The 23767-nt window shown below is 39.9% G+C and overlaps 2 protein-coding genes across 6 annotated transcripts in view; both read right to left on the reverse strand.

Annotated features, from left to right (window-relative positions):
- Positions 1-1911, reverse strand: part of cldn34 (claudin 34) — a 5759-nt gene extending 3848 nt beyond the window's left edge. Inside the window, exon 1 of one of the 2 annotated variants that reach the window (XM_015392073.1) lies at positions 1777-1911. The gene's annotated coding sequence lies outside the window, so the exon portion shown is untranslated. The remainder of the gene's footprint in view (positions 1-1776) is intronic. The other variant, XM_015392072.1, reaches the window with a different exon arrangement.
- An 83-nt stretch (positions 1912-1994) lies between these two features.
- Positions 1995-23767, reverse strand: part of shroom2 (shroom family member 2) — a 55538-nt gene continuing 33765 nt past the window's right edge. For 2 of the 4 annotated variants that reach the window (XM_015392074.1, XM_015392077.1), the window contains 8 exons: positions 18857-18979; positions 14746-17041; positions 12864-12946; positions 6347-6892; positions 5332-5865; positions 3640-3808; positions 3277-3549; positions 1995-3200 (listed from right to left, as the gene is read on the reverse strand). In XM_015392074.1, the coding sequence (XP_015247560.1) occupies positions 2928-3200; positions 3277-3549; positions 3640-3808; positions 5332-5865; positions 6347-6892; positions 12864-12946; positions 14746-17041; positions 18857-18979 (4297 nt within the window). In that variant the 3' untranslated portion in view covers positions 1995-2927. Of the gene's footprint in view, positions 3201-3276; positions 3550-3639; positions 3809-5331; positions 5866-6346; positions 6893-12863; positions 12947-14745; positions 17042-18856; positions 18980-19522; positions 19541-19854; positions 19957-22590; positions 22887-23767 lie in introns of those variants that run through there. The other 2 variants (XM_015392075.1, XM_015392076.1) reach the window with 2 other exon arrangements.

A 23767-nucleotide genomic window follows, 5' to 3' on the forward strand; every position in this document is an offset into this window, starting at 1 on the left:
GCTGAGGTACAATGGGTGCCATCCAGCAACCTGGATTAAAATCTGTCTATATTAAAAAAAAAATGTTTAGTTAGATTTTATATTTAGATGAAATTACAACCATTAAAAGAAATCTATAAAGCTTGATCATTCATGAGCAGCCTGAAGTAGCCACACCAAAATTACATATTATATCATTGCACGTATACAAGGAAAAATTAGTTCTCATGGCCAACATAAGAATAATCTGTCCCTTAGATTATATTTAAACCTAATAGGAATATATTCTCACATTCCTAAAGCTATTTCTATTCACGTGTGCATAGATACAGCTGTGCTTTTTGTTTTAAATGAGCCGTTATTATTTTGATAGGATGTAAATGTAAACATAACTAAACTTAATTGTAAAGTTAATGTATATTTAACTTTTTGATCATTTTCCTTGTATAAATTTGACAATAAAAATTAGATTGAAAATGTAAAAAAAACTCTGCAGTGCATCTTTATAGCAGATTTAAAGCTTGCATGCATTTTTTTTTTTGGTGGAGAGCCAAATATCAGTGTCTTTCATGGGGCCCCAAAGTCCCGTCGGCTCCCCTGTGACCAGGGCACCTTGATAGAGATGTTTTTCGTGTGACCCACGTGGTTTTCCTTTTACCTGTATGCTATAAAGACTTATTAAAGCTCCTTGGATCAATGCTTTTCGTTCTCTACCCAATGTCTGCAGATGTGATCCACCATTTCCATTCAAGGACGAAGAATGGAAATGCTGCGTGGTGGCAGACGATTTTTCTTTAAATAAAACTGGAGCTTTTATCAATCTGTTTAATTAGAATATAAGATAAATTATCTGCTGGGTTAAAACTCAAGTCTCTGAGCTGAATGCATTGTTGCTTTCAACGCATGCTGGTAAACTGGATTTAGATCTCTGCCTCTATAGTTAGTCTTTTCTGCTGTTATTACATGTAAACAATAATATTTCAATACACACAATATTTTATATTTTCCAGGTTTTTGTTATATCTTATGAATAAATTTCTGCCAGTTTTACCACTAAACCAGCACCAAACTATTTCCAAGCCCTGTTCCAGATGGAAACCACCTAGTGATAGTTACTGTATAGCACCGCCATCTTGAATATCCTAGCATCATTTGAACATTCATTAATTTTAACAATAAATCCAGTCCACATTGCCTCTCCCCAGAGCCGCCCTTGTGGCTAGATCAGACAAATCTTGAGATTTCCTCACCTCCTGAGTTAAGAAATAGATAATCTAGAACCACTCTTCTACAAATGTCAGATTCATTGTTTAAAAAGTTAAATTCCTCATCTACATAAAAAAATATCCACCAACCAAAACAAGGAAGGAGTTAAGATCCTTTCTCCGGTAAAATAACATGAAGAAAACCAATAGATTCTGGTTTTACCAGTTTCCACACCACTTTAACCACAGAAAACAAGTTTGTTTTGAACCGTCATCCAGATATGAAATCATGTCATAAGGCCAAAGTGCAGCTTTATATTTATACCCGTAGATATTTTGTTATGAAGCAACTTTTTTTGATCCGCTGGTGCTTCAACCTCTTACCTTGAAGTAAATATTAAACTAGGAGTCAACAGTATGGAGTTCACAATACACACCTGCTTTGAAGGGTAAAATGAAATCCTTTAAATAAATAAGTATAGTTTTAAATAAGCCACCTGTAGGTGAAGTGTAATCTGACCATGTCAATGATTATCTATTGAATCTTTGAAGGTTATACAGAAACACAGTGACATCTCCTCCATGTACTCACCTGGATGACTTTGTAGCTCAAACCAATTTGCCCTGAATGCGTCTATGAGAGCAAAACTCTACATTTTCCTTCACTTACGATCAACATCGACTTTTCATAGGATTCTTCGTCACGCCAACGTCGTCACCTTCAAGCTTATCGGTGCAGGGAAGGGTGTGGTGGAGTTAATGGTTGACTCTGGGGAGGGAACGGACCACACAGAAGAAGCCCTTGTGATTTCAGCAGTCTTTATTTCATAAGAGGGAGCAGAGCTGATGAAGTGTTTAGAGTCAGGATGCGGCGGTGTACAAAGTGTGTAAACTTGGAGCAACCTTCTGTAGCAGCCAAACAAACGGCTTCTGTCTGGGTTTAGATCGAAAGGCTTGATTTAACCAACAAAGCTTCATGGGTTTGATATTAAAAACCAGATCGCTTTGTTTTTTTTTTCTTCCTTTTATCCGTCCCTAAAAAGCTTTACCTAAACGTTTTTTTTTAACTATTCAAGTAACGACGACAGCAATGTAATGGTGCTTTCAGCTTCTACACAGTGCATTAGAAAACACAGTGAAGATATCACAAATTATATAAAAACTTAGCTAATATATAGTGGTAATAATTATTTTTAAAAAAGGTGTTTCTACAGTGGATACAAAGAACAGCACTGAGTCTTTGTTGTGATGTTTCTACAACCACTGCAACAAGAATCTATTTCAGGTCTGGATCAGAGACGCTTCTGTTGGGTGAAGAAAGACAAGGCCACAGGAACTCTGCTGGGAAACGCTAGTTTGCTTTAAAGTTACCTGAAATATTTGGATTTTTGTAGACCGATAAATACTGTAACACGCATCAGGTAGCATGGCTATGACAAGATACTGCCCCCCTCCATGCAGATTCAAATGGCTACAATAAATTACTAGGGATACAAACAAAGTAAAAATACAGTGGGATGTTAGATATAGTGGTTTGACAAGGAGGAGCATCTGGACTGAGAGCTGCCTCCCATGCAGTCCAAAACATTCCAATAAAGACGTGAAGTGGTGAAGCAAACAGAAAAAAAACACTTTTCCTTTGTCCCAGACAGGCTTCTCAGCTGCAGGTTCAGATCTCTGTCTCCCTCTGCTGGTGACGGAGCTGAACTGAAAGCTGGAGCCATGATCTCGCTGCTCTTTTCTTCAGAAGGCCAGTCTTTCCTCGATGGGCAGGCTGTCCATCAGACATTTCAGCTGTTCCTCGCCAAGCTTGATTTTGTCCTCCAGCTTACGCTGCTCGATGATGAGCGCCGACTTCATCTTCACAAAGTGCTCGTAGTCTGCCAGGCTGTCCTCCTGCAGGTAGTTGGCCAATATGTCACAAACGACACCTTCCCTACGGTCCAGGTTTTCCTTTAGCTCCTTTGCATCCTCGTGTTGGCGGATCAAAAGCTTCCTCTTTTCTATCAGCGTACGCTGAAGAAGAAACACAGAAATAAGAATCTCACAAACCGAGCAGATCAATGAGCAGCTGTAGCTTTCCAGTTCTTACCCTCTCCTCTGGTGCAGCGTCCTCCTCCAGATTATTAAGAGCATTTTCCACCCTGGCCAGGCGGCCTGAGAGGGACAGCAGCAGGCTCACCACTTTGTCCAAGTCCCCAACAAACATCCTGAACTTCTCCAGCTCATTCGGCCGGCACACCTGCTGGACCCGGGCTTCAACCTCGTCTCCCAGAGCGTTGTTGTCCATGATGTCCTCCAGAAGGCTCTCTTTAGCCTCTTGCAGCACCTGGAGCTTTTTTTTGAGGCTGTCAATCAGCTCTTGCTGTGTGGGAAAACAGTTTTAAAAAACCATCAGAAAAAGACTTTTCTACACTGATGTTACAAAGATTGACTCAGAGACGATCCTTTGTACCTTTTTGTTGTTCAAGCCAATATCCAGCTCATCCTCAGAGTCTTCCTCCTCGTCCTGTCCCTGCATGTCCTTCATTTTGATCAGCAGCTCGGCTTTGGGAGCAGATGTGCTGTAATATGTTGAACTGGTAACCATGGAGGCTGCTGCCGCCAATTTGTCCTCCTTTTCCCTGAAATTTAATTTAAAACATATAAAACTTGATTAAAGTAGAAAAGAAAAAACTCTGCGCCCTCCATCAATAAAAGAGTCAGAGAACACAAACTATATTATTGATAGGCTGGGTGAAACAGGTAATATGTGGGGAAACTCCACAACAAAACATAGGTGACACTATGCCCAAAACTTCCCCTTCAAAATAAAGGGAGCTGATGCCTTTTTATGTCTTTTTAAATTGATGCTTTTAAAGGAACTTCAATTTCTAAGCCCTGCTCAATTAATTGGTTCTCAAAGTTAAGTTACAGGAATAAATTCACCAAAGCGGTCTGTTAAAGAACAGCGTTAGCAGCCATTGTTGCATCATCCACCTCAGTAGTATCCTGCAATATTTAGATGTACCTTTGGTTTAACACACCTGTATCAAGTCATTAGATGAGAGGAGTTTGGAGAAAATGACTGCATACTGAGGAGGTAACTCAGCTCTGTGATTCTAGAGTGTTGGACCTAAGATTAATCTAAAAGTTGCAGGATACAAGCCCCAGAAACTGAAATAACTCCCCCCTGATCTACATGCAAATCAGTCTGTTGGAAAACAAACACCGCAATGATGGCTGTCAAGTGTTTCTTTGCCAAAGGCAGGAAATAATAAAGTATAAGGCATCACGATGCTTTCACTGGAAATCTTAAATAAAAACTGATTAACTTCTGCTGCAAAAACTGCAAATGGAGCCAAAACCTGCAGCCCAGTAACAGAAACAGCTAAATAATCAACATTTTCTGAGTTAAATTTAGTCCATGAATCAAAATACTGCAGAAAAACCAGCATAAGGTGTTTGAAGGCAGCATGAAAAGCTGTGGTCAAAGATCGTTTACATTGTGAAATATTACAGCAGAAGAACAGGTCCTGTAACTCGGACCAAAAGAAGCTGATTTTAAAATTCTGATATAGTTTTGATTTGATCAAAATAGAGGGGAAGCATTTTGTCTTCATATATAAACCGACATCTATTCAGGGCCGTTTTCGGTTCTTCTAAGCAAATAAAAAGGTTTCTGACCTGCTGATCACACTGCAAAAAATGTAAATCTAAGTAAGTCAATTTTTCTTAAAATAAGTAATTTTTTTCTGCAATTAAGCTGGTAAGTGAGACACTATAACAATGCAACAAGAAAATTTACATTTGAAATAAGAAAAAACAACAGCAGTCTCTTATTTCAAGTGAATAATGTGAAATTATCTTATTCTAAGGTTAAAAATGCTCCTTCTATTGGCAGATCATCTCATTTTCCATACTCAAATTAAGATTAAATACACTTATTTGAAGAAGTTTTTACTCATTTTCAGAATGTTTTTGCAGTTCATCTAACCGAGGGAAGGCCGTCGATTTCTGTGTGTCTATCATAAAAAAAATCATGAAATCAACAAGCAGATTGAAGAATAATGAATGAGGATTAAAACACGCTGATTTCTCAGGGTTGAACTGGAGATTTATGACCAGAGCTCACTGGGTTCTGATCCAAAAGCCACGTGATGCTCACCTCCCTTCGGCTGGCTTGGTCTGCTTGGTCTGTATCTTCCTGCGCTGGTGGGCTCCATCCAACAGCTGCTCCCCCTGAGGGAAGATCCCCTCCATCAGGTCCATAGTGGTCCTCATCTTGCTCTGATCCAGAATATCAACCAGTGATTTATCCTTCCCCATGATGTCCCGGGCCAACTCCTCTCTCTTCTGTTCCTCCCTCTCACTCAGTCCTTCTTCCTTACTGCTGAGCTCCTCACTGTTGGAGCTTGGATAATCTCCCAAAGTGGTCATGTATGGGTCTCTCTGCTGCACCTCAGGTTCTGGGCTGTTTTCTGGCTCCCTCTGTCGGGTAAAGGCACAGAAAACAGAGTCCTGTCCCAGAGCTGGCAGAGCACCGAGCCTGGCCACACTTTGGCCCCCGGCCTCGCTGTGAGGGAGGTCACTCTGCTGGAGAAACGGGGAGTTCTCCTTCTCTTCACTTCCTTCTGAGTGTACGATCCTGATGGGAACTTTTCTTGCTGCGGTATTCTGGTTTTCTATCAAATGCTCCACCCTGAAAGAGAATCAAATGCAGAGATATTTAAAGATACTCTTTCTCTGGAAGAGGCCTCTCCTTGAAGCCATGATTTGATTTCAGTTTGGCCGCATGTTGGCAGCTGGAATTTTTTCCATGCCCAATGTGCTGGAATATCCAGGGCAAGTAGACTCCTCCTACCCTTTTGGTTTCAACAAACTGCAGCTCTAATCTGTCTGCAGGGTCTAAAATTCACAACAGATGACACTGATTTGGTTGAAATGTGGAATAAAAGAATAAACAAACCAATTTTTTTTTTTTAGCATTTAGAAGAATTATCCAAATAGAAAAAATGCAGAGAATCCTCCTAAGTTACCACAGCTTGATGGCACTCACATGTTGCTACTACAGAAACAGTGCCTCCCATTATTCTCTGTACATGCAGCATTAAGACACAGCAGCATCTAAAACTGCTGCTTTTTCCAAACAAACCCTGGTCCCGCTGAAGCCCAAAGGTTACCTGTTTGATTCGTCTGCGTGAAGAGACACCGGAGGCTTGTCGCTGAGTCTCTGTGGAGAGAAATGTGGAGAGGGAGAGCGCTGCCCCTCCATGCCGAAAAGCCCTGAAGGTCTGTAGGAGGAAGCCTGGGCAGAGGAGACAGGCTGAGGATTGGATGTTGATGGATGATGTTCTGCCTCTTGTCCTTTGCCCTGCTCACAATCCGTCTTAGCAGAGGAGGTGGGATGAAAAGTTGGGTTAGGTTCAAAGTTTGAAGGGCACTGGGTAAGGACGTCGCTCTGGGAACCGGTGAAGGAGATCTGGGAGTCTATTTCTTGCTGTTTAGCTGGTGCTGCAGCCGGGGGCTGTGTGGGGCTGTGCTCCCCTGGCTCAGTGGGACAGGGAGAAACAGATACAGACTTGTGGTTCCTGGTGGCAGCAGCAGTAGATCTCCGTCTGCAGTCAGGATTGGCTCCTGTCATGAGCGGAGGGGGTGGTGCGGCGTAATTCTCAATCTCTGCTGGCTTTTCTCTCTCTCTGCAGTCACCTGAACTGCCGTGGTAGGACCTGAGGAACACAACAGAAAGCTTTTAATTACACAGGCTGCCAACATAAGGCTATCATCTGCACCTTATTCAAATAATACACGGTGGAGCAGGTCTCCTTCACCCCACCATCAGCCACTGTGATTATGCCACCATGACAAGACACACGTCTTCCCTCTGCTTAGCAACCGCTCATCTGGAAGCTCGGAGAGGAATATTTCACTCCCCACAAAGTCTGCAGAGAGGGATAAATATTCCTCCAGAGCAGATCACTTTTTCCTGCCTCAATCCCACTCAGTTTTAACTCTTTAGAGGAAAAGTCACAGACTTTAGCACTGGAAGTGGAGTCATTAAGAGGCCTGCTGGTAAACAGACTTAAACCTTTAATTGTTCAATCATTCAGCTTAATTTAACCACCCGGCTGAGTTTAAAGCAGTCATTAACTCATCCATCCAGCCTGCTTTGTGTGCATGAAAGAAAAACCAAACAGACTAATATCATGGTTTCATACGCACAGATTACATTCCCTGTATCTTCTGATACAGCTTCTATTTGGAGCCATTAGCCCATAAATCACACAGCTTTGATTAAAGGCTCAATTCATTTTTATAGTCACGAGTTCAAATATGGTGGCTTTGGAGCAGACTGACGCCACAACTCAAAGCTCCTGGTTTAAACCCTCACAAGCTCTAACATGTCCCCCCCAAAAAGGTCTGTAGCTAGATCCTCTCTCATGCTTCAGCACCGGCTCCACATAATGTGTTAAAGTTTCATTGCTGAAGCATAAAACCAACAGGATCCTAGAAGTAGCCAGAGGCATGAGAGGGTGAGTTTTCATGACAGCAGGAACTTTTTTAGAAAGAAGGTTAGGATATTATTCCATAATTACCTCAGATTTAACTCTAGAGCTCTAATTATGTCAACTTTGACTGCTGTAAGTTTAAAATCAAGCAGCCTGACACCAGTGTCTGTATAAATAAGGTAAAACAACTTGGACAAAGAAGCTCTGTCATCACCAGTAGTTTAAAAATACTTTCCTAGCATATAACATCCTTAATCTCTACATCTAGAGCGGACTGAATTATTCCACCCAGGAAAACTGCTTTTAGTCAATCAGCCTTTTCTGTTGAGCCTCTAAAAAGAAGAACCACATTCCTACATCAATTAGAGCTTTTGTGCTTTTTGTGTAATTCCCATTCTGCTGTATTCGTACTGTTTTCTCTTTGTTTTTACTTTTCCTTTATAATAATGAATGTTTTTCCAAGTTTAAAGCAACACTAGCTAATGACTGTAACACCAACTTATCAATGTTAACCCTCTAAATGCTGCTGCATGTATTCCACCAAATCTGCTGCTAGGTATCAAATCTTTATTGCCTGTTTGTCATTAGTTTTTGCTCCTGCTGCACGGGGAGAGTGGCGGCGTAGTGGTTAGGGCATAGAGCTTGGAATCCTGAGGTTCTGAGTTCGAGCCCCACTCCCACAGACTGCCACTCTGGGTCCCTGAGCAAAGACCCTTAACCACACACTCCTCAGTTGTCACACAATGGCAGCCCACTGCTCCCCAAGGGGCTGGGTTAAATGCAGAGGGGGAATTTTGTTGCTCTGTACTTGTGACAGTGTAATGAAAGCTGAAAAAAAACATATGAACTCACCATGTATCAATTGCTATACACCTCTATTTTTTTTTTTTTTTTACATCTGAACAAGGACTATGAATAATAACTAGCCTTTTGGCTAACTCTGACATAGCTTAGAGTTTAACTGGTATTTTCATGCATTGTCCCTTAACAATCAGTAACAAAAAGTAAATAATAAACAAAGTCAGTTTTTTTTTTAAATCCTGTCAAAAAGAAAATGTAATCTCATAAAGCCCTGACAGATCTACAGTAAACATAAATAAGGATACAAAGGGGGAAAAGGATTCAGAAAGTCCACAAAAAAACAAAACCGAATAGAAAGTTAAAAAAGTGTTTTCATGTTTACTATAAATGTTCAGAAACAAAAACAACCACTCCTCTGCTCCATGTGTGCATGATACCATTTGGGAACACATCTACGGTACTATGAAGACTGTTTCCTCTGAGTTCGGCCTAGTCAAAGTATCAACTTAGTGAGGTAAATTCTCTGTAAGGACATTAGACTGGACCAGGGTCCCTCTACAGTGATATAAAACACTGTACTCGGTCCCACCAACCTCTGACAGGGGCTTATTTCTGCTACAGCTGAAACAACCTAGAGCTCTTTAACTGATTGCTAAAATTAAACAGATGTCATGAAATAATAATAATATCCCCAAACCCCTACAAATCAAGCATTTTAACCATTTAAAATAATCAAATACAGGCATATCAGGACATTAACCCTCTCACCTTCAGTGACATTCTAATATCCATCCAGAGCATTAAAGGAGCATCCAGTCATCTGTCAGAACCTCTATGACTGAAGCCACCTGCTGGTGTCACTTTCCACCTGTATCAATTTCCCCATCAGGGTGGAGCTCTCCTACCAGACCTTACCATAACAATAACATCCTCCATCTGCTCTGTTGTTGTAACGTAAATGTGAGCGTCAGATGGTGCAGCTCCAACAATGCAGTTGCTCAATATCAGTTACTTTACACCCCTTTAGTTTCGGATGATTCTTGAAAAACTGGCTGCCAAACGCCGAGTCATGAGTCACACTTTGTGATTCTCTGCTGGAGATTTACTCAGAGTAAATATATGTCAGACATAAAGGGTATTAAGAACGTAAACTTAATTAAAACGAAGCAATTTAAATCTGTAGTTTTCCCTAAAATGGTTTTTGTATATTTCATTGAACTGCTACACTCGCCTCCTCAAACCCTGCATGTTTACATCTTCTTAGAACTTGTAGGTTTTAAACCAAACTCAGCTTAACCCTGATGGCGCTCCAGTTAAACCACAAACTATTCTAAATTATAGCTATGTAACATGTTTGTTACACAGCTTACATGAGTTTGAAAATGATAAACCAGATTGGTCCAAGAATGGGTATGATCCACTTCAACCTTCAATTTCAAAATCATGGAAAAGTACTAAATAAAAAAGAAAGAAAATTTGGGTTTTTTTGTAGAAAAGGAGCAGAAAACAACAGCAGCTGGCCTCAGAGTAACGTTTAACAATTTTATAAGCAGATTTATATTTAGATAATACGAGTTTCCCGTTTTGAGACACACTAATTTTAGTGATGGCTCTTTAGATAATCTTTAGATAATCCTGCTGTGTGGCATGTTAAGAGCCACCCGATCTGTTCAGAAGGATGACGAGGAGGCAACCTGTTGAATGTGACACCTTGCTAATAGGAAAGCATTTATATATTAAATTTAATGCAACAACTCACCAGTTTAACAGGTAGAGCCCCTGTTGGCACCGTTTCCACTTAATTTGTCTCTTTCACCTTTGAAATTAGTCTTCATATGTTAACAGCTGGTTTGTCCTCGTCAGCCATGTTTATTTACGATGAAGTTACAATTGATATCAAGAGGGCTTTTGTGAGATTTCTCACCTGAAATCTGAGTTTATCTGAATTAACCTATTTGTGTGTGGAGTGCACACAGTAGAACCAAACAGGTTATGATCTATTTTAATGCTCATATGTAGGGTCTCTTGGGTTTTGAAATTTACTTTACAATTTTCATTACTTGTGTTAACCAGGTATAAAATACACCCAACCTGCCTCTCTGAATTTAAACAGGTAGGTTCAGCTTATCGAACCTTCATATAAAATTGGCCTACTAAAACAGACGGCTTCTGCAGGGCGTGATCAGTAAACAGGAGTTTATTAGCAAAGCGGCTTGTAGCTTTGTGAATTTAGAGAAGCTCCAAACTTTTCTGTAGCTACGGGAGGCAATTGAAAAAGCAGCTGTATTCTGAATGTTAAAACATGTGGTGTTCAATCATGGTAAGAGAGAGTAAGACTTTCAACAGATAACAGAAAGGCTGAAACGAGAATAACAAAAATAATCTGTTTTAATCTTTCGAACTTCATGCTTTGAGGAAAAAACAAAGAAAAAGAGGCTTTAATTATGCTAGCCCAGCTAAATGCAACTAGATAAATAATTTCTTACAAAGTACTTTGATTCTATTCTTGTACCATGTTACATTATAGCTCCTATAGTTGCAAACCGCTTTAGTAGTAGTCTTGAAACTTAATGGAATGTTAGCTAACTGAAGAATTTCATTATGTTAATCTTCATTAAGATTAAAATACTACAACTAATTTCAGAGATTCATGCGCATCTCAAACAAATGCAAAGGTGCTTTAGGAGATCTTGGAAAAAGGTTCCAGCAAGCGACAGTTTGAACATACACAACCATGCCTCTCCCTTCAGACCACCGCTTGAAACCACACCTTTAAAACACATGAACGCGCATGCTGTCTGCAGTGCATCTACAGCAGCAGGAGCAGAGTGTCTGAGCAGCTGAAGCAGCGCGTTGCTGATCTGGGAGCTGGCAGGGAGACAGGCAGCACTGATGATGCAGAGCACTATGATCACTCTTCTGAAACAGTTTATTAACGCCTAAATTAACTTAAAATGCCTAAATCTGCCGGCAAAACATGTTCGCTTCTGTTATCCTGGTGCCTGCAGTTTGGATTACGTACATGAAAAACGCCCTCCAGCCCCTGCGGCAAAAGAGCAGGTGACCGGGCCACAGGCTGCTGTTGAACGGGATTCGTGGTGACAGAGCACCGCTGGTGTAAGGGGGTCTGAGCGACTCCGGCAGAAATAATATTTGAAGGCAGGATGGTAATCTGGATTAACTGACAGCACTGACCAAGTTTTCAGGTGGACTTTCTCACTTCAAAATAGATTCAAACTACTTTTTACCCACTGAACACGGCAAATATAGCTGCCATTGTTACAGGCAAAGAAAGGATAGGGTAGCTCCGCCCAACGCGCATCAGGCCCACTTTTTCCACCGCTCAGCCAGAGCAGCAAAGATGCTTCAGCCGCAGATCAGAACTAAACTTGAACTAAAATTAAAACAGCACGCGTGTTTTTGCTGCTCTTGCTGTTTTAAGTGTGAACGTAGCATAACAGTGGCTAGCTTCCAGCCATGGCGTCCTGCACGAGCATTGGGGGGTCGATTCGTTCATGTGTCAGGGTACGTGCACAGGGGGGAGGGACAAGCAGAAGACCATGACCGACGTCTCAGGAACCAATCGTGTACAACGGACTGTATTTTGTGATTGGTTGTGGTTATTCAGTAATTTCTCACTGTAGCGGGGACCATTTATTTTAGTTTCACTTCCAGACCTTCTATTTCACTGCTTGCTAAGCGGCTGTGGGGAGATCTTTAAGCCACATGGTAAAAAAAAGCATCAGAAAAGATCTCCTACTGCACCTTCAAGACTAGTCTATAATGTAATTTAACTATTCTTTTTTATTTACTGGTATTCTTACCTGATAAAAGCAAGGGCAAAAATGTCATGTAGGCAGAGTTGCAAGTTATTTTGACTTGGGAACACAAATCTACAGGGAGTGAGTTACAGTTGTTGACATATGTCAGTGTGAACCAAAGCAGAGCAACCAACACCGCAGTGCTCTGAAAAACTAAATTACTCGCACCTATAACGCAATTGCTGACCTTACTAGTAAAAAATGCCATGCCTTCTGGCTGCTTCTGTGAACTTGTACCCTCTAATAAATTCCCACAGTGTGAAGAATCACTTCCTCACTGTCACAGACGTATTCAGATGCCCTGCCTACACCCCTGAGCCTCCAGGAATTGACACAAAGCTCAGTTAGAGAGAGAAGGCTTCTGTTGTCACAGCTGTGCAGAAGGACTGCCACTGTTACGCCTTTGCACATTATAAAGGCTCTAGTGTTTCTGTAAACGCTTGTTGGTGTCTTTATTGATAAAGAAAAAAACAAAACAATAAAATCCATAAAGAGATTTCTCATGTGTGCAAACAAATGCGATAAGAAATATATTTGGCAGATGTGAAACCCAAACAAGATTTACTGACCTTGTATCTGTGAGCGTTTCAGTCGTCTGAATCTTCGTCTGGGAATATTCTGTGTCAAGGTTTCCTGCAGGAACTGGAATCTTCTGTAGATGAGGTTGAAAAAAACAGACGGACTTATGCAAAAACATTCAAACATCACACAGATCCAATTGAAGGTCTTGAAACCAACTCATGTTAAAGCTTTCTCGCTGCTGAACAAAAAAAAAAAATAAAATCAACAGGTTGATGCCCACAAGGCAATCTACTAGGATGAGGGTGTGTCTTTTTAAACATTTACAGATTAATATTTAACTTTGCCTGTTTTCTTTGCAGCTTTCTCTGCAGTCACTGATGAGAATCAATATTAATTATAACCAGGTTTTGCTAGCACATACTTCCCCTCAAGTATGGATCAGATTACTGATAGTGGACTGAAAGTTTGTTCCATCAGTATCACTAAGGTCTTTGAATAAAATCTGAGGCAGTAAAGAAATAATTAGGTATATTTTCACTGACATGTTGTAGACTTCCTTGTTTTATTTACAGGGCAGAGACAGGGGGAGATCTTCTGCAGGTAACATGAATGTTTAGCTCCATTTCAGCCTGATTAAACTATGTGACTTTTACAGCCATCAATTCTTTCCTTTTTCTTAAAAATAGAAAGTAACTCTGGATCAGAGTTCTGAGGCTCTTAAAGCGGTCTACGCAGAAAGTCATTTAAAGTGAGTCATGTTCTTACTTTCCAAAGTTGACAAAACTTGATTACAAAATGCAACCAAAAAACCCAATCTAGGGCTGAAAGACATTGCCAAAAATTAAAATTGCTATAATTTTAAACTAATATTGTAATTTTATTAGATTTTTTCCCTCACAATAACCATAATCATGTAAATGTTTTAATAAATGGTTTAGCATTTTTCATGACCTTGAAAGCTTGTTTGTCCAAAGTCCTTTTCTTCAGGACTTTATCATAACCTTTGTGTGAAAAAGTACTAACTTCAACTCAGAGGCACAAATCTGCTAGCTAGCTGCATCTTTCTCTTCTCTTTTGCATTGTTGCAAACCTACTTTAAGCATATTACCGCCATCTAAAGGTCTGCACAAGAAATGTATCTGCTTCATCGAGTTTACTTAAATGTAATATGACAAAAAATTGAGTTCCTCTGCAATTTAAAAATAGCTTTTTGTTAATTTACAATTGCATTGCAAATGCAATTTATTGCCCGGCCCTCTTCCAATCTAACTAAATGTTTGTCAAGGATGATGAATGCTGCAAGTCAGTGACCTGATGCAATCAGTAGTTATCTTGGAGAGGAAATCTTTAACCCATTCATTAAATAGGCTCAATTTAACCTCATTGTTTGAAACCTACAGTCTAATTACAATGTAGGAAACTGACCTCTAATCTGTCTGTATGCTTGGCCTAACTACTTTTTTTTTATCAAAACAGCCATCAGAAACATTTGGTGTGAATTGCAGCAAGATGCATAAACTAAATACATATAGATTTAGAAATTTCTGTCTTTTGAAAATCTCAGGGTTCAGATAAAAGCCTGTATTAACAATGGCTCAAAAGTATCTCATATACAGTAAGGTATTATGGCCAGTTTAAAATAAACTCTAATCATTTAAAGACTTTTTCTTAAAAAGAAAAAAAAAAAAAGCTTTTGTTGTGCTCTAAAACAGTAGTGTAATGCCTAAGCTCTTGGAACGCACTATGAATAACTGGTGCATCTCAGTTCTGTTATGTAAGCTTTTATATTACAGTTTTGAGAGAGATTTGATAATTGACTGAAATTGCCAATGGAATATCAAAGAGGAATCTCTATCTATATATCTATATCTATATATATACATATACAAAGATGCCTGAAACAACAGATATTGTAACCATGTGCCTTACCTGTCCATATATGTCTGCTGTGGGCGATGATCTGGACCTCTCATGGAAACATGGCCTCTGGGTTCGGTCCTCGGATTCTGGATCTAGGATGTTATCAGCTGATCGATAGCGTCCCCTGGGTTTTTTCTCTAAATGTTTCTTTTGTATTTTCCAACTTGCTTCATACTCAGCGAATGTACCGAGTCTTTGCTTATCTGGGGAGGATGGTGTGGAGTATGACACCTCTGTGTTCTGGGTTCCCTTTGGGTCCACTGTTGCGCAGCTAGAGGACTGAGCTTTGACTTGGCTTTTAGGGGGCATGTAATCAGGAAATCCTGGTTTTATGGGTTCATTGAAGTGTGTTTGTTGGTCTAGGAAGGACTTTGCATTTTCAGATGGACTTTGGCTAACCCCGATTTCATAGATTTTATCTGGTTCAGAATAAGACCGGACCTTCTTTTCTGTAGGGATTCGCTTCCGGAAACCAATGCGAGTTACGTGACCAGTGGAATGATGTGTTTCGGACTCTGTGACCGTTGCCAAAGGGTTGACATCTTTGTGAGCCTGAACTTCAAGTTCCAGATCCCTCCTCCTGAAAGATGTAGCCTGGAGCACCCTTGCTTGCGCTTCCTTTAAATTGTCTTTGTAGGAGTTGGAGAAGGACCCGTCTGCAGAGGTTGGAATGGATGATTTAGTTGATTTACACGAATCTTGACCCCCTACTTCCCCCTCGGCTTCAGGGAGGGCAGCTGCGCTCGTACTTTTCTGCAGCTTCGCTCTTCTCATCTGGATTTCATTTCTCAGGGTGGTGGCGAACCGCTCACTGCGCTTTACTTGCTTGCTTTCTAAGCACTCCTCAGAGTTTGGACCACTGCTTTTCTCCTCCTGACCTTTAACACCCATGGACAGGGAGTGAAGCATTGGGGTTGTCTTGGGGCAGATGTTGCTCACCTGGCTCCCCACAAAGTCTTGATGGGAGTCTTTGAGCTGAGCTGGCAGAGACCTCCTCTGCTCGGGGTGTTTCTTAGGAGGGTTACTGACATACAAAGGATCTGTCATCTGTCCGCTGTTTCTTCTCTGGCTTTCCCTGTCATCAGAGAAATGTTTCAGAACAGAAGTCTCTGGAACAGTAGTCACCTGGTGCTTACTGTAAACATTGCTGTCTTTGCTGTGAGAAGGGGGTTGATACTTGACTTTATTGACCATCTGCTCAGTTCCAGGCTGTGATGAATCCACACCAGTGCCGCTCCTCCGGTCATTTGGTATGTCTGACCAAGATGCAGGCTGATTGGACGTAGAGACACAGTAATAACGATTCGGCCCGGCGGTCTCTGTGTTTTGGTTAGTGGTAGTAGAAGACAGGGAGGAGCTTAGGCTTCGTCTCTGGTTGGAATGTTTAGTAGAACCGTTAGTAGAAGGTTCTTGCGAGCTACAGTGGGATCCACCTACATGCTGTGGCTTTGGTACAGATGTGAAACGGGGCGGATGATGGAAAGTGCTTTTGTCACCATGTTGTCTTGAATGGAAGAGCTGGCTACCTTGGGGGACTTGTTGCTGTCCAACATCATGGCTGTAAAATGAGTACTGCTTGTTCGAGCTGTATTGGGAGTTACTGCATTTGTCAGAACCGACGTAAACATTTTCGCTTTCGTTCTTTGGGGAAATGTTGTGGCCGCGGCGATTTTCAGCAGGAACCTTACAGGCCAGGTGGGGCTCAGGTCCTTCGGGGGGAGTTTTAACCATCCCTCTCTCATGTGCCTTAGTTGCGGCAAAGCTATCGCTGCGTGCAGGAGGAAGCGGAGGGGGAGGAGAGGCTGAAACACTTTTCTTTTTCTCAGGGACGTTCCACACGGGCCCAAAGCTGGTTCTGCTTGAAGAGGAGTGCCGGGACCCAGCTGAATCCTCATTCTGTGGACCACTGTGGCCAGAGTTAACTCCTGGCATCTGAAAATACATTAGTCTTTCCTCCTGTCTGCCCCCTTCAGCAACCAGACTCTGGCTGTTTCTGCTATTACTGTGCTTTGCTCCCATATCCCACTGACCGACCTTATAGGCTACATTCTCCGTCGAGGCAGCATTGCTTTTTGACAGTGAATAGTCTGGAGTGCTTGAGCTGGTAGAGAAGGAGCTGTAAGCAGAGTCTCTTTTCCCTCCTCCAAGGTGCTCCGTGCTGTTGTTTGACATCTGACCAGAAGGGTACGAGTGTGGGACATGTTCTAGACTATCCATGCTGCCCAGAGAGCTGAACTGGTCAGACACTCTGCGCAGGTTAGTCTGCTCCCAGCCAGAGGAGAGGTCTGTAGCAGAGGAGCTGGAGCTGCAAGAAATAAAAAGAAGGGAATATGAGTTCTGAGGTTCCCACATTAATACCATAACATTAAAATAGGACACGACTCATAACACATTTTCATTAAGCTCTCGTTATGAGCTGGTTAAAATCAGAGTTTGTGTCCTTTTATAGGTTATATGTCCTGTTAACTGTCTCAGAGAACGTCCTGGAATAACAAGCTTATAACTGATATGGATTTTTCATTCTAATTTAGTTTTACTTAGTTGTAACTATTTTTTCTCTGATTCAGGTAGTTTTAGTTTGTCTTTAGAGTGAGGTTTAATATTTCATATTTGTCACTATAAGTTGATAAATGTTTAGCTTTCATTGGTTCCACATAAGTTTGAGTTTAAACTTTAGATCATTTTAAATATTGCATTAAAGAAATTATATAAATAAGTAATCCAATCTTAACACAAGATGCAATTTTAAAAAAATGATTTAATTCCAGCAACTTAAACTGGAAGCTTGCAAAGCTTATAAAAAACTGATCAATATTAAAATGAATGATATATATCACTAATTGTAGCATGTTTACCGTAATTTTCGGACTATTAGTCGCACCTGAATATAAGTCGCAGAAGCTAAATTGCATGATTTGTACATATACAAGCCGCACCAGACAATAAGCCGCAGGTTTTTTTATGTTTAACACAAACTGTCTTGCACTCGCAATGTCCGTCTTTCTCGCTGTCGTTCTGTCTCGTACCACTCGCGGTAGAAGTCTGCTTCCGGAGGACCTCCGCATTCCCACGCGCGCGGCTACCGTACTTGTGTGTTGAAGCAAATGTGACGTCAACATGGTGGATGGTAAAATCCATACATTTAGGTATTACCCTAGTGGCCATTAGCTGTAAAAGTCCATAGATAAGCCGCATTGTTATAAAAGCCGCAAGGTCAAAAAATGAGGAAAAAGTCGCGGCTTATAGTCCGAAAATTAGTTTTATTTTAATTTTTGTTTCAAATAAAGTTTTCTCAATTTCAGTTTTCCTTTTTTCATTGGTTTAAGAGAAACCAAAGTCTTTCCTTTGGCTCAGCAGAGCGTTCATAAATATATTCTGCTCCCACCTGGCCTTTTGCTGCTGGAAGAAAGATCAACAATACACCTCTCCCTCAGTTATAAGATTATGTGAGGAAAATTTACGCTGTTTGGAAATATATGGGTTGTGATAAACTCAGAGACTCATGATGTGAAGAAAAAAGGGGAACAACCACCTTCTGAGAGCATGTGTCAACTGAAATGAGGTGAGCTGATATGTTAAAAAAAGAAAAAAAGTATAACACTAATTTGAAAACAATCACAAAACCAGTTTAGCTGATTTATTTTTATTAAATAGGTGTATTAATAAAAATGAATACAGATAATAGGATTCAGCTAATATTGTACGTTGTAATGATCAATTTGTTATATTTTAGCAACAGAAGAAACAATGGTTGGTTTCCTCTTTTAAATAAAAACAGGCAAACTGTACTCAGACATTTACATATCAGAATGCACATGCATGAGTTATCTCAAAACGCTGATGAAGGTTCTCAGTCATCCAGGTCATAGTCATTCCGTAAAAATTCAAAAATATCCACTGGACTTGAAAACCAAGTGTCCGCCTCGTGAAACCAAGTCCAGTGGATATTTTTGAATTTTTACGGAAAGTTATCTCAAAACAGAAACAAAAACTTTATGTTTGAGGGAATATTTGTTTATATGATACAGTGCTATAAAACTATAATTAATCAGTTTAAAGTTCTTAAAACTAAAGGCTCCAACTGTGTACTGTAAATAACAGCATTTCAAATCCCCCTTACCTTGCGTCATATCTGGGGTGCCACACTGTGGTGGGCGGAGACTTTCTTCTGCCAGCTTCTGATTGGCTTTCATTGAACTTGGTGGAGTGCCAGGAGTGAGGCCTGCTTATGGGTTCATTCCGTCTGCAGAGAGGGCAACAAAAAAAAACAACAAAAAAACAAGGCTGGATTACAAACCAAACCCTGATGAAAAACTCACTTTTTCCATGTATAAACCACTGCATGCTGACCTTATCTGGAAACCTAAAAGAAAATAAAACAGCGGACTACTTTTTTTTTCAGCTGAGAAGTTTTAGGTTGCTTTTATTTTCTTATTTTTCATAAAAAGAGCTTCTCATTGAAAATTAATATATGCATTAAAAATACATTTGATTTCAGATCACAAAAGCCCTTAGTACAACCCTACAGGCCATTGGCAAATCTAGACGCCTGTGAAGAGGTCAGAGCTCTGAAAGAGGATATTTTATAAAAACAGATGCTGGAGCTGACATTTTAGGCAATTATATGGAAGTGACTTTTTAAATGCAACCAAATAAAACTACCAAAATAATCTGTTTGGGTCAGTAATGTATACTTTTGATTCGCTCCAATGATCACAATGGAAAACATGAATGGATTTTTAGATTTGATTCAGTCAGAGCATTTCTGTAGCAATCAGACACATACCCTTCGAAGCTGTTCTTTCTGACGTAGCATGTGACAGGGCAAACACAAAAACACACATTTTTTTTAAGAGAAACACTAACAAAAAGTATTCTAGGTCTAACTGGATGAAAGGACAATGCATGCTGCACAGATGGGATAAACTTTATCTAATGATATGAATGACAGGACAACGTGTAAAAGCCAGCAGGCCATGATGTGCCAGAGACAGAGAGCTGCTATTAAAGGATTGACTGAAATTACTAAGCAAATGATTTTTTATGGAAATATTCACGAGGCGGACACGATGAAGGAAATAGGCACTACTTCCAAAGAGAGAAGTCACAGAATCATACCTCATGGAACTTCGCAAAATCTTCGTAAGAAAGCTTCTCGCCACATGCACGTCATTCTCTGAGGGCATTTTCTGAGCTACTATGTCCACCATTTTCAAAGTCCTGGGCAGCGGGAGCAGGAAAACACAGAGAGCTCACCAGCAGAATGAGACAAACACCACTTTACATACGAAAATTTGGTTAAGCACACGGTTTCAGTTTTAGAGCGCTAATATTTTCCAGACTGGATTGTTAATATTTCCAAATAAGATGACAGCCATATTCATAAAAAAAAAAAAAGAAAAAAAAGAAAACAAAAAAAATAAAGGAAAAAAATTCAAAAGAGAGAGGCATTGAAAGAAGGCTTCTTGGTTATTTTCTACAATCCTACTCCAGTTTAAAAACATTTAAAACTAGAGCTCTGACACTAATTTCCATCATAAAAAAACACTGTGAAATTCATTCCTACCTCTGCTTTCCTTGCCAACACCTGTTGACTTCTAAATAAATAACCAGTTTGAATGGAAGAGTTGTTTAACTGTTTTCCAATCTGCTAAGATCATAGCATTCTGTCCCTGTTCAGGCTAGTTTTCAGGTTCATCCTCTGCCAATGAGCTCTTTTTGTAATTTACAACTCATTTTGTAGAAAGCAGAGGGATGCCAGGAGAGTTTTCAGCTATCTGCAAGATACAAACTAATAATTACAAATCAGAACCCAACTTAATGAAAACATCAACAAAACCTGGAACTATTAGCTTAAAAACCTTCATTGTGGTGAGTATTCAGACTGTTCTTCTAATTTGTTTACTCATATCTGCTCATTTTCAACGGCAACTTTTATCATTGCTATCTTTGTCAAAATAAGAATAAGTAAAGGTAGATTTACTGTTACTTATTCAGCTTCATTCATGCTGGATAAATGGTTATAATTACATTTTCTCTATTTTAACAGCACACCGAAAACTAACTTATAACTTTATTTGATACATTTTACTTTTGTCCTAACACACACCTTTTTTTTTTTTATTGTACAGGAAGTATGGGAACTTAAACTGCTTCCTTAACCTGCTTTAGCTAAATATATTTATTTATTTTAGATTTCCATATTTGAGAGAATGGAGGAGAGCAAAATGTTTCATAAGAAAAAATTTTTTTTTTTTTACTTCTTTTAGTTTCCTGGACTTATCCAGATGTGGGAAAAATTTAAACCAAATTCCATAGTATTAAAGGTTTGCAGATAAAATCTGCAATAACTGCTTCCTAAAGAAGCTTCAGACTGAAGAGAATAGAGCCTTAAGAAATCTACAACGCAATTACACTGTTTTCTAATTTGAAAGGACAATAAAAGTATAATTTTGAATAGTAAAACACTCAAACTTGGTGTTATAGCTCCCCCTCCTGGTAAAAATAATCATTGCCTAAACTCAGTAACTGAACCCGGAGCAAAATGACAAAGTCCATGTGTGATGGACAGTCGAACGTAACAGCAGCAGTAAAACTGCAGAGAGCTTCTCTTATTATCAGAAAAGGGTGACGCTGAGGTGAACTCTAATCGGTCTCTGCCATATGGCCCCCGGGGAACACAGGCCCAGCGTGAGCCAGGGTGGGGTGGGGGGGACTTAAAGTCGAGAATCTCGTTCAAAATCAGATCAGCCACTTCACCGCTTTATTCAAGCTGTTGTCTGCATTCCAGACATCTCTTCTGCCCCCACTTAAGTTTAAAACGGACACAGTTGGGGAACCACAACGGACATGAGAGCAGTTTGTAGTTGGAAGAGGATTAACCACTAACCCTAAAATATTACTGTTAAAAACATCTGTTTCTTTTGGATTTTTGAAAAAAATATTAGGAAGCAGGCTATGATTTACAAAAACTGATGTCTGAATATTATTAAGCAAATAATATTAGAGTCAATTCTGTAAGAAAGTAGAGCCTTGAATTTAGTTTCAAGGTTTACTCAAAAAAAAAAGTCTTGGGGGTCAGCAGGTCATTTTGCTTCAATAAAGTAATGAGAAGAAAGCTTCTCCTACTTGGAAACTTGAATCCTGTTTCTGATAAAATTAATAGATTCTGACAATTTCTGATCTTTGCTTTAGACAGACGGATTGGGTAAAGCCCCTATAAATGGGACAATTCCACAAAATGAATTAAGGATTAGAGCTGAGGCCTATTTAGAAGACAAAGACTAGCCAACATGGAGCTGAACTCTTCCTTTTGCCTTTGCAGGCCTGTTTTCTGGGGCACTAGCAGCTAACCACACATGGCGCATGCCATTGGTATGCAAATGAAGCTGGCTTTATTAGGCCTATCGTCAGGGCTACAGCTGGGCAAGCAGAGATATGTTAGGAAAGTGAATCAGATGGCTGCAGTGGGGGCAGGGGAAGAGATCTCTCTCTGAGTGACCAGTTTGAAGTCCAATACCCAACTAAAAATGCATATGACTGACCAGTCCAAGATTCAAAAAGATTCAGCTCTCATGAAACAGTAAAATCTGTTATTAAATAACTTTGATCAGTATTTATTTTACTGAATACTCCTAAAATGCTTATTCTTACTGATCATGGCTTAACCTAAATGACTGATGACCTCATGCTGAGCGGCAAAACAGGTTTTTACAACAATAACAAAGTATTAAGGTCAAAAAAACTAAAGACCCCCATCATTCACAATTATTCATCAAGCTATGAAAAAAAAAGGATTTCAGCTATCTAACGCTAAATTAAAAAGAAATAATACATAAATGAAGTCAGACTCACCAAACACATGGATGAAATGACAGAAATAATAAAGACAAATCCTAAAAGCAATCCACCAACAGTGTGGAATTTACTTTGGGTTGTAAAGTGCGACCAGCTGCATCCATTTGCTGGTCAGGCATCATAGTCCCAATACTTCAAAGACAGACCCAGATTAAAGGACAGCCACTGTATGCATTACCTACAAACAAAAACCGTCTGACCACTCAAAACACATGTTTCAAGGATAAATGACTAAAGCTAAAACCAGGTTTTCCCACCAGAAGTAGAAGCAACTTTTGGGGAGCTTTTCTTCAGGATTACTTGGGGTTTTCTCTGCCCTAAGAGGGGGTAGAAAGGTTTACCAAAAGGGAGGAGGGCCATTGTCATAGCCAGTCCCATCTGTGCGTTCCCCCTTCCTTGAGTAATCTCATTGGCTCTAAGGGGCTAATATGCTAATGATGGGATGAAATGCCGGACTCTTGTCTTGCCATCACCCCTGTTGTGAGGCACACAAGCATTTCAACAATTGCTATGGCAACAGCTTTATCTATAGTTTGGGAGAGTGCCCGGGTTTTTAAGAGCAGAGCTACTGATCATTAGGGGTTGGTACCAATGCATGGTGAACATGGATCAATATTAGAAACTATTGGCAGGGCATTTCACATACTTTAGTGGAAGATTATAGTTCAAATGAACGAATCATTGTGCTTAAATCAATTCAGATGTAAAAATGGCTTAAACTTTTTGTCACATGATCCCTTTAAACAGATCCCTAAACGTTTGTATAAAACTTTATACTAAATCCCATCTTTTCTCTAAAACTCCTTAATCCATGTAACGTGTTCAGTAGCAGTAGCAGTAGCATATTAAATCAATTAAATCATAGTACTCTGGTTTGTTTCATGTTTTTAAAAGCAAATTAAACCACCACAATACAGAGAAATCATGGACTTGCAATGTTATTACTTAATATTGAAATGCAAGTATCTTTTACGAACAATCACCAGATTACTCTTTTCCCCCCCCCCTTTCTTCACAGTGAGCTATAGCATCTCAGCCAGTAAAGACATGCATTACGCGTTGGCGTTAAGCCCATCCAACAGACCAATATTACTACCATTTTTATGATTAAGGTTTTGCAAACTTTAGCTGTCAGATAGTTAATAGAATTTGATATTGATTTGGAGTTTAATTC

The sequence above is a fragment of the Cyprinodon variegatus genome, unplaced genomic scaffold, assembly GCF_000732505.1.
Source record: "Cyprinodon variegatus isolate N-32 unplaced genomic scaffold, C_variegatus-1.0 Scaffold572, whole genome shotgun sequence".
NCBI classification, from domain to species: domain Eukaryota; kingdom Metazoa; phylum Chordata; class Actinopteri; order Cyprinodontiformes; family Cyprinodontidae; genus Cyprinodon; species Cyprinodon variegatus.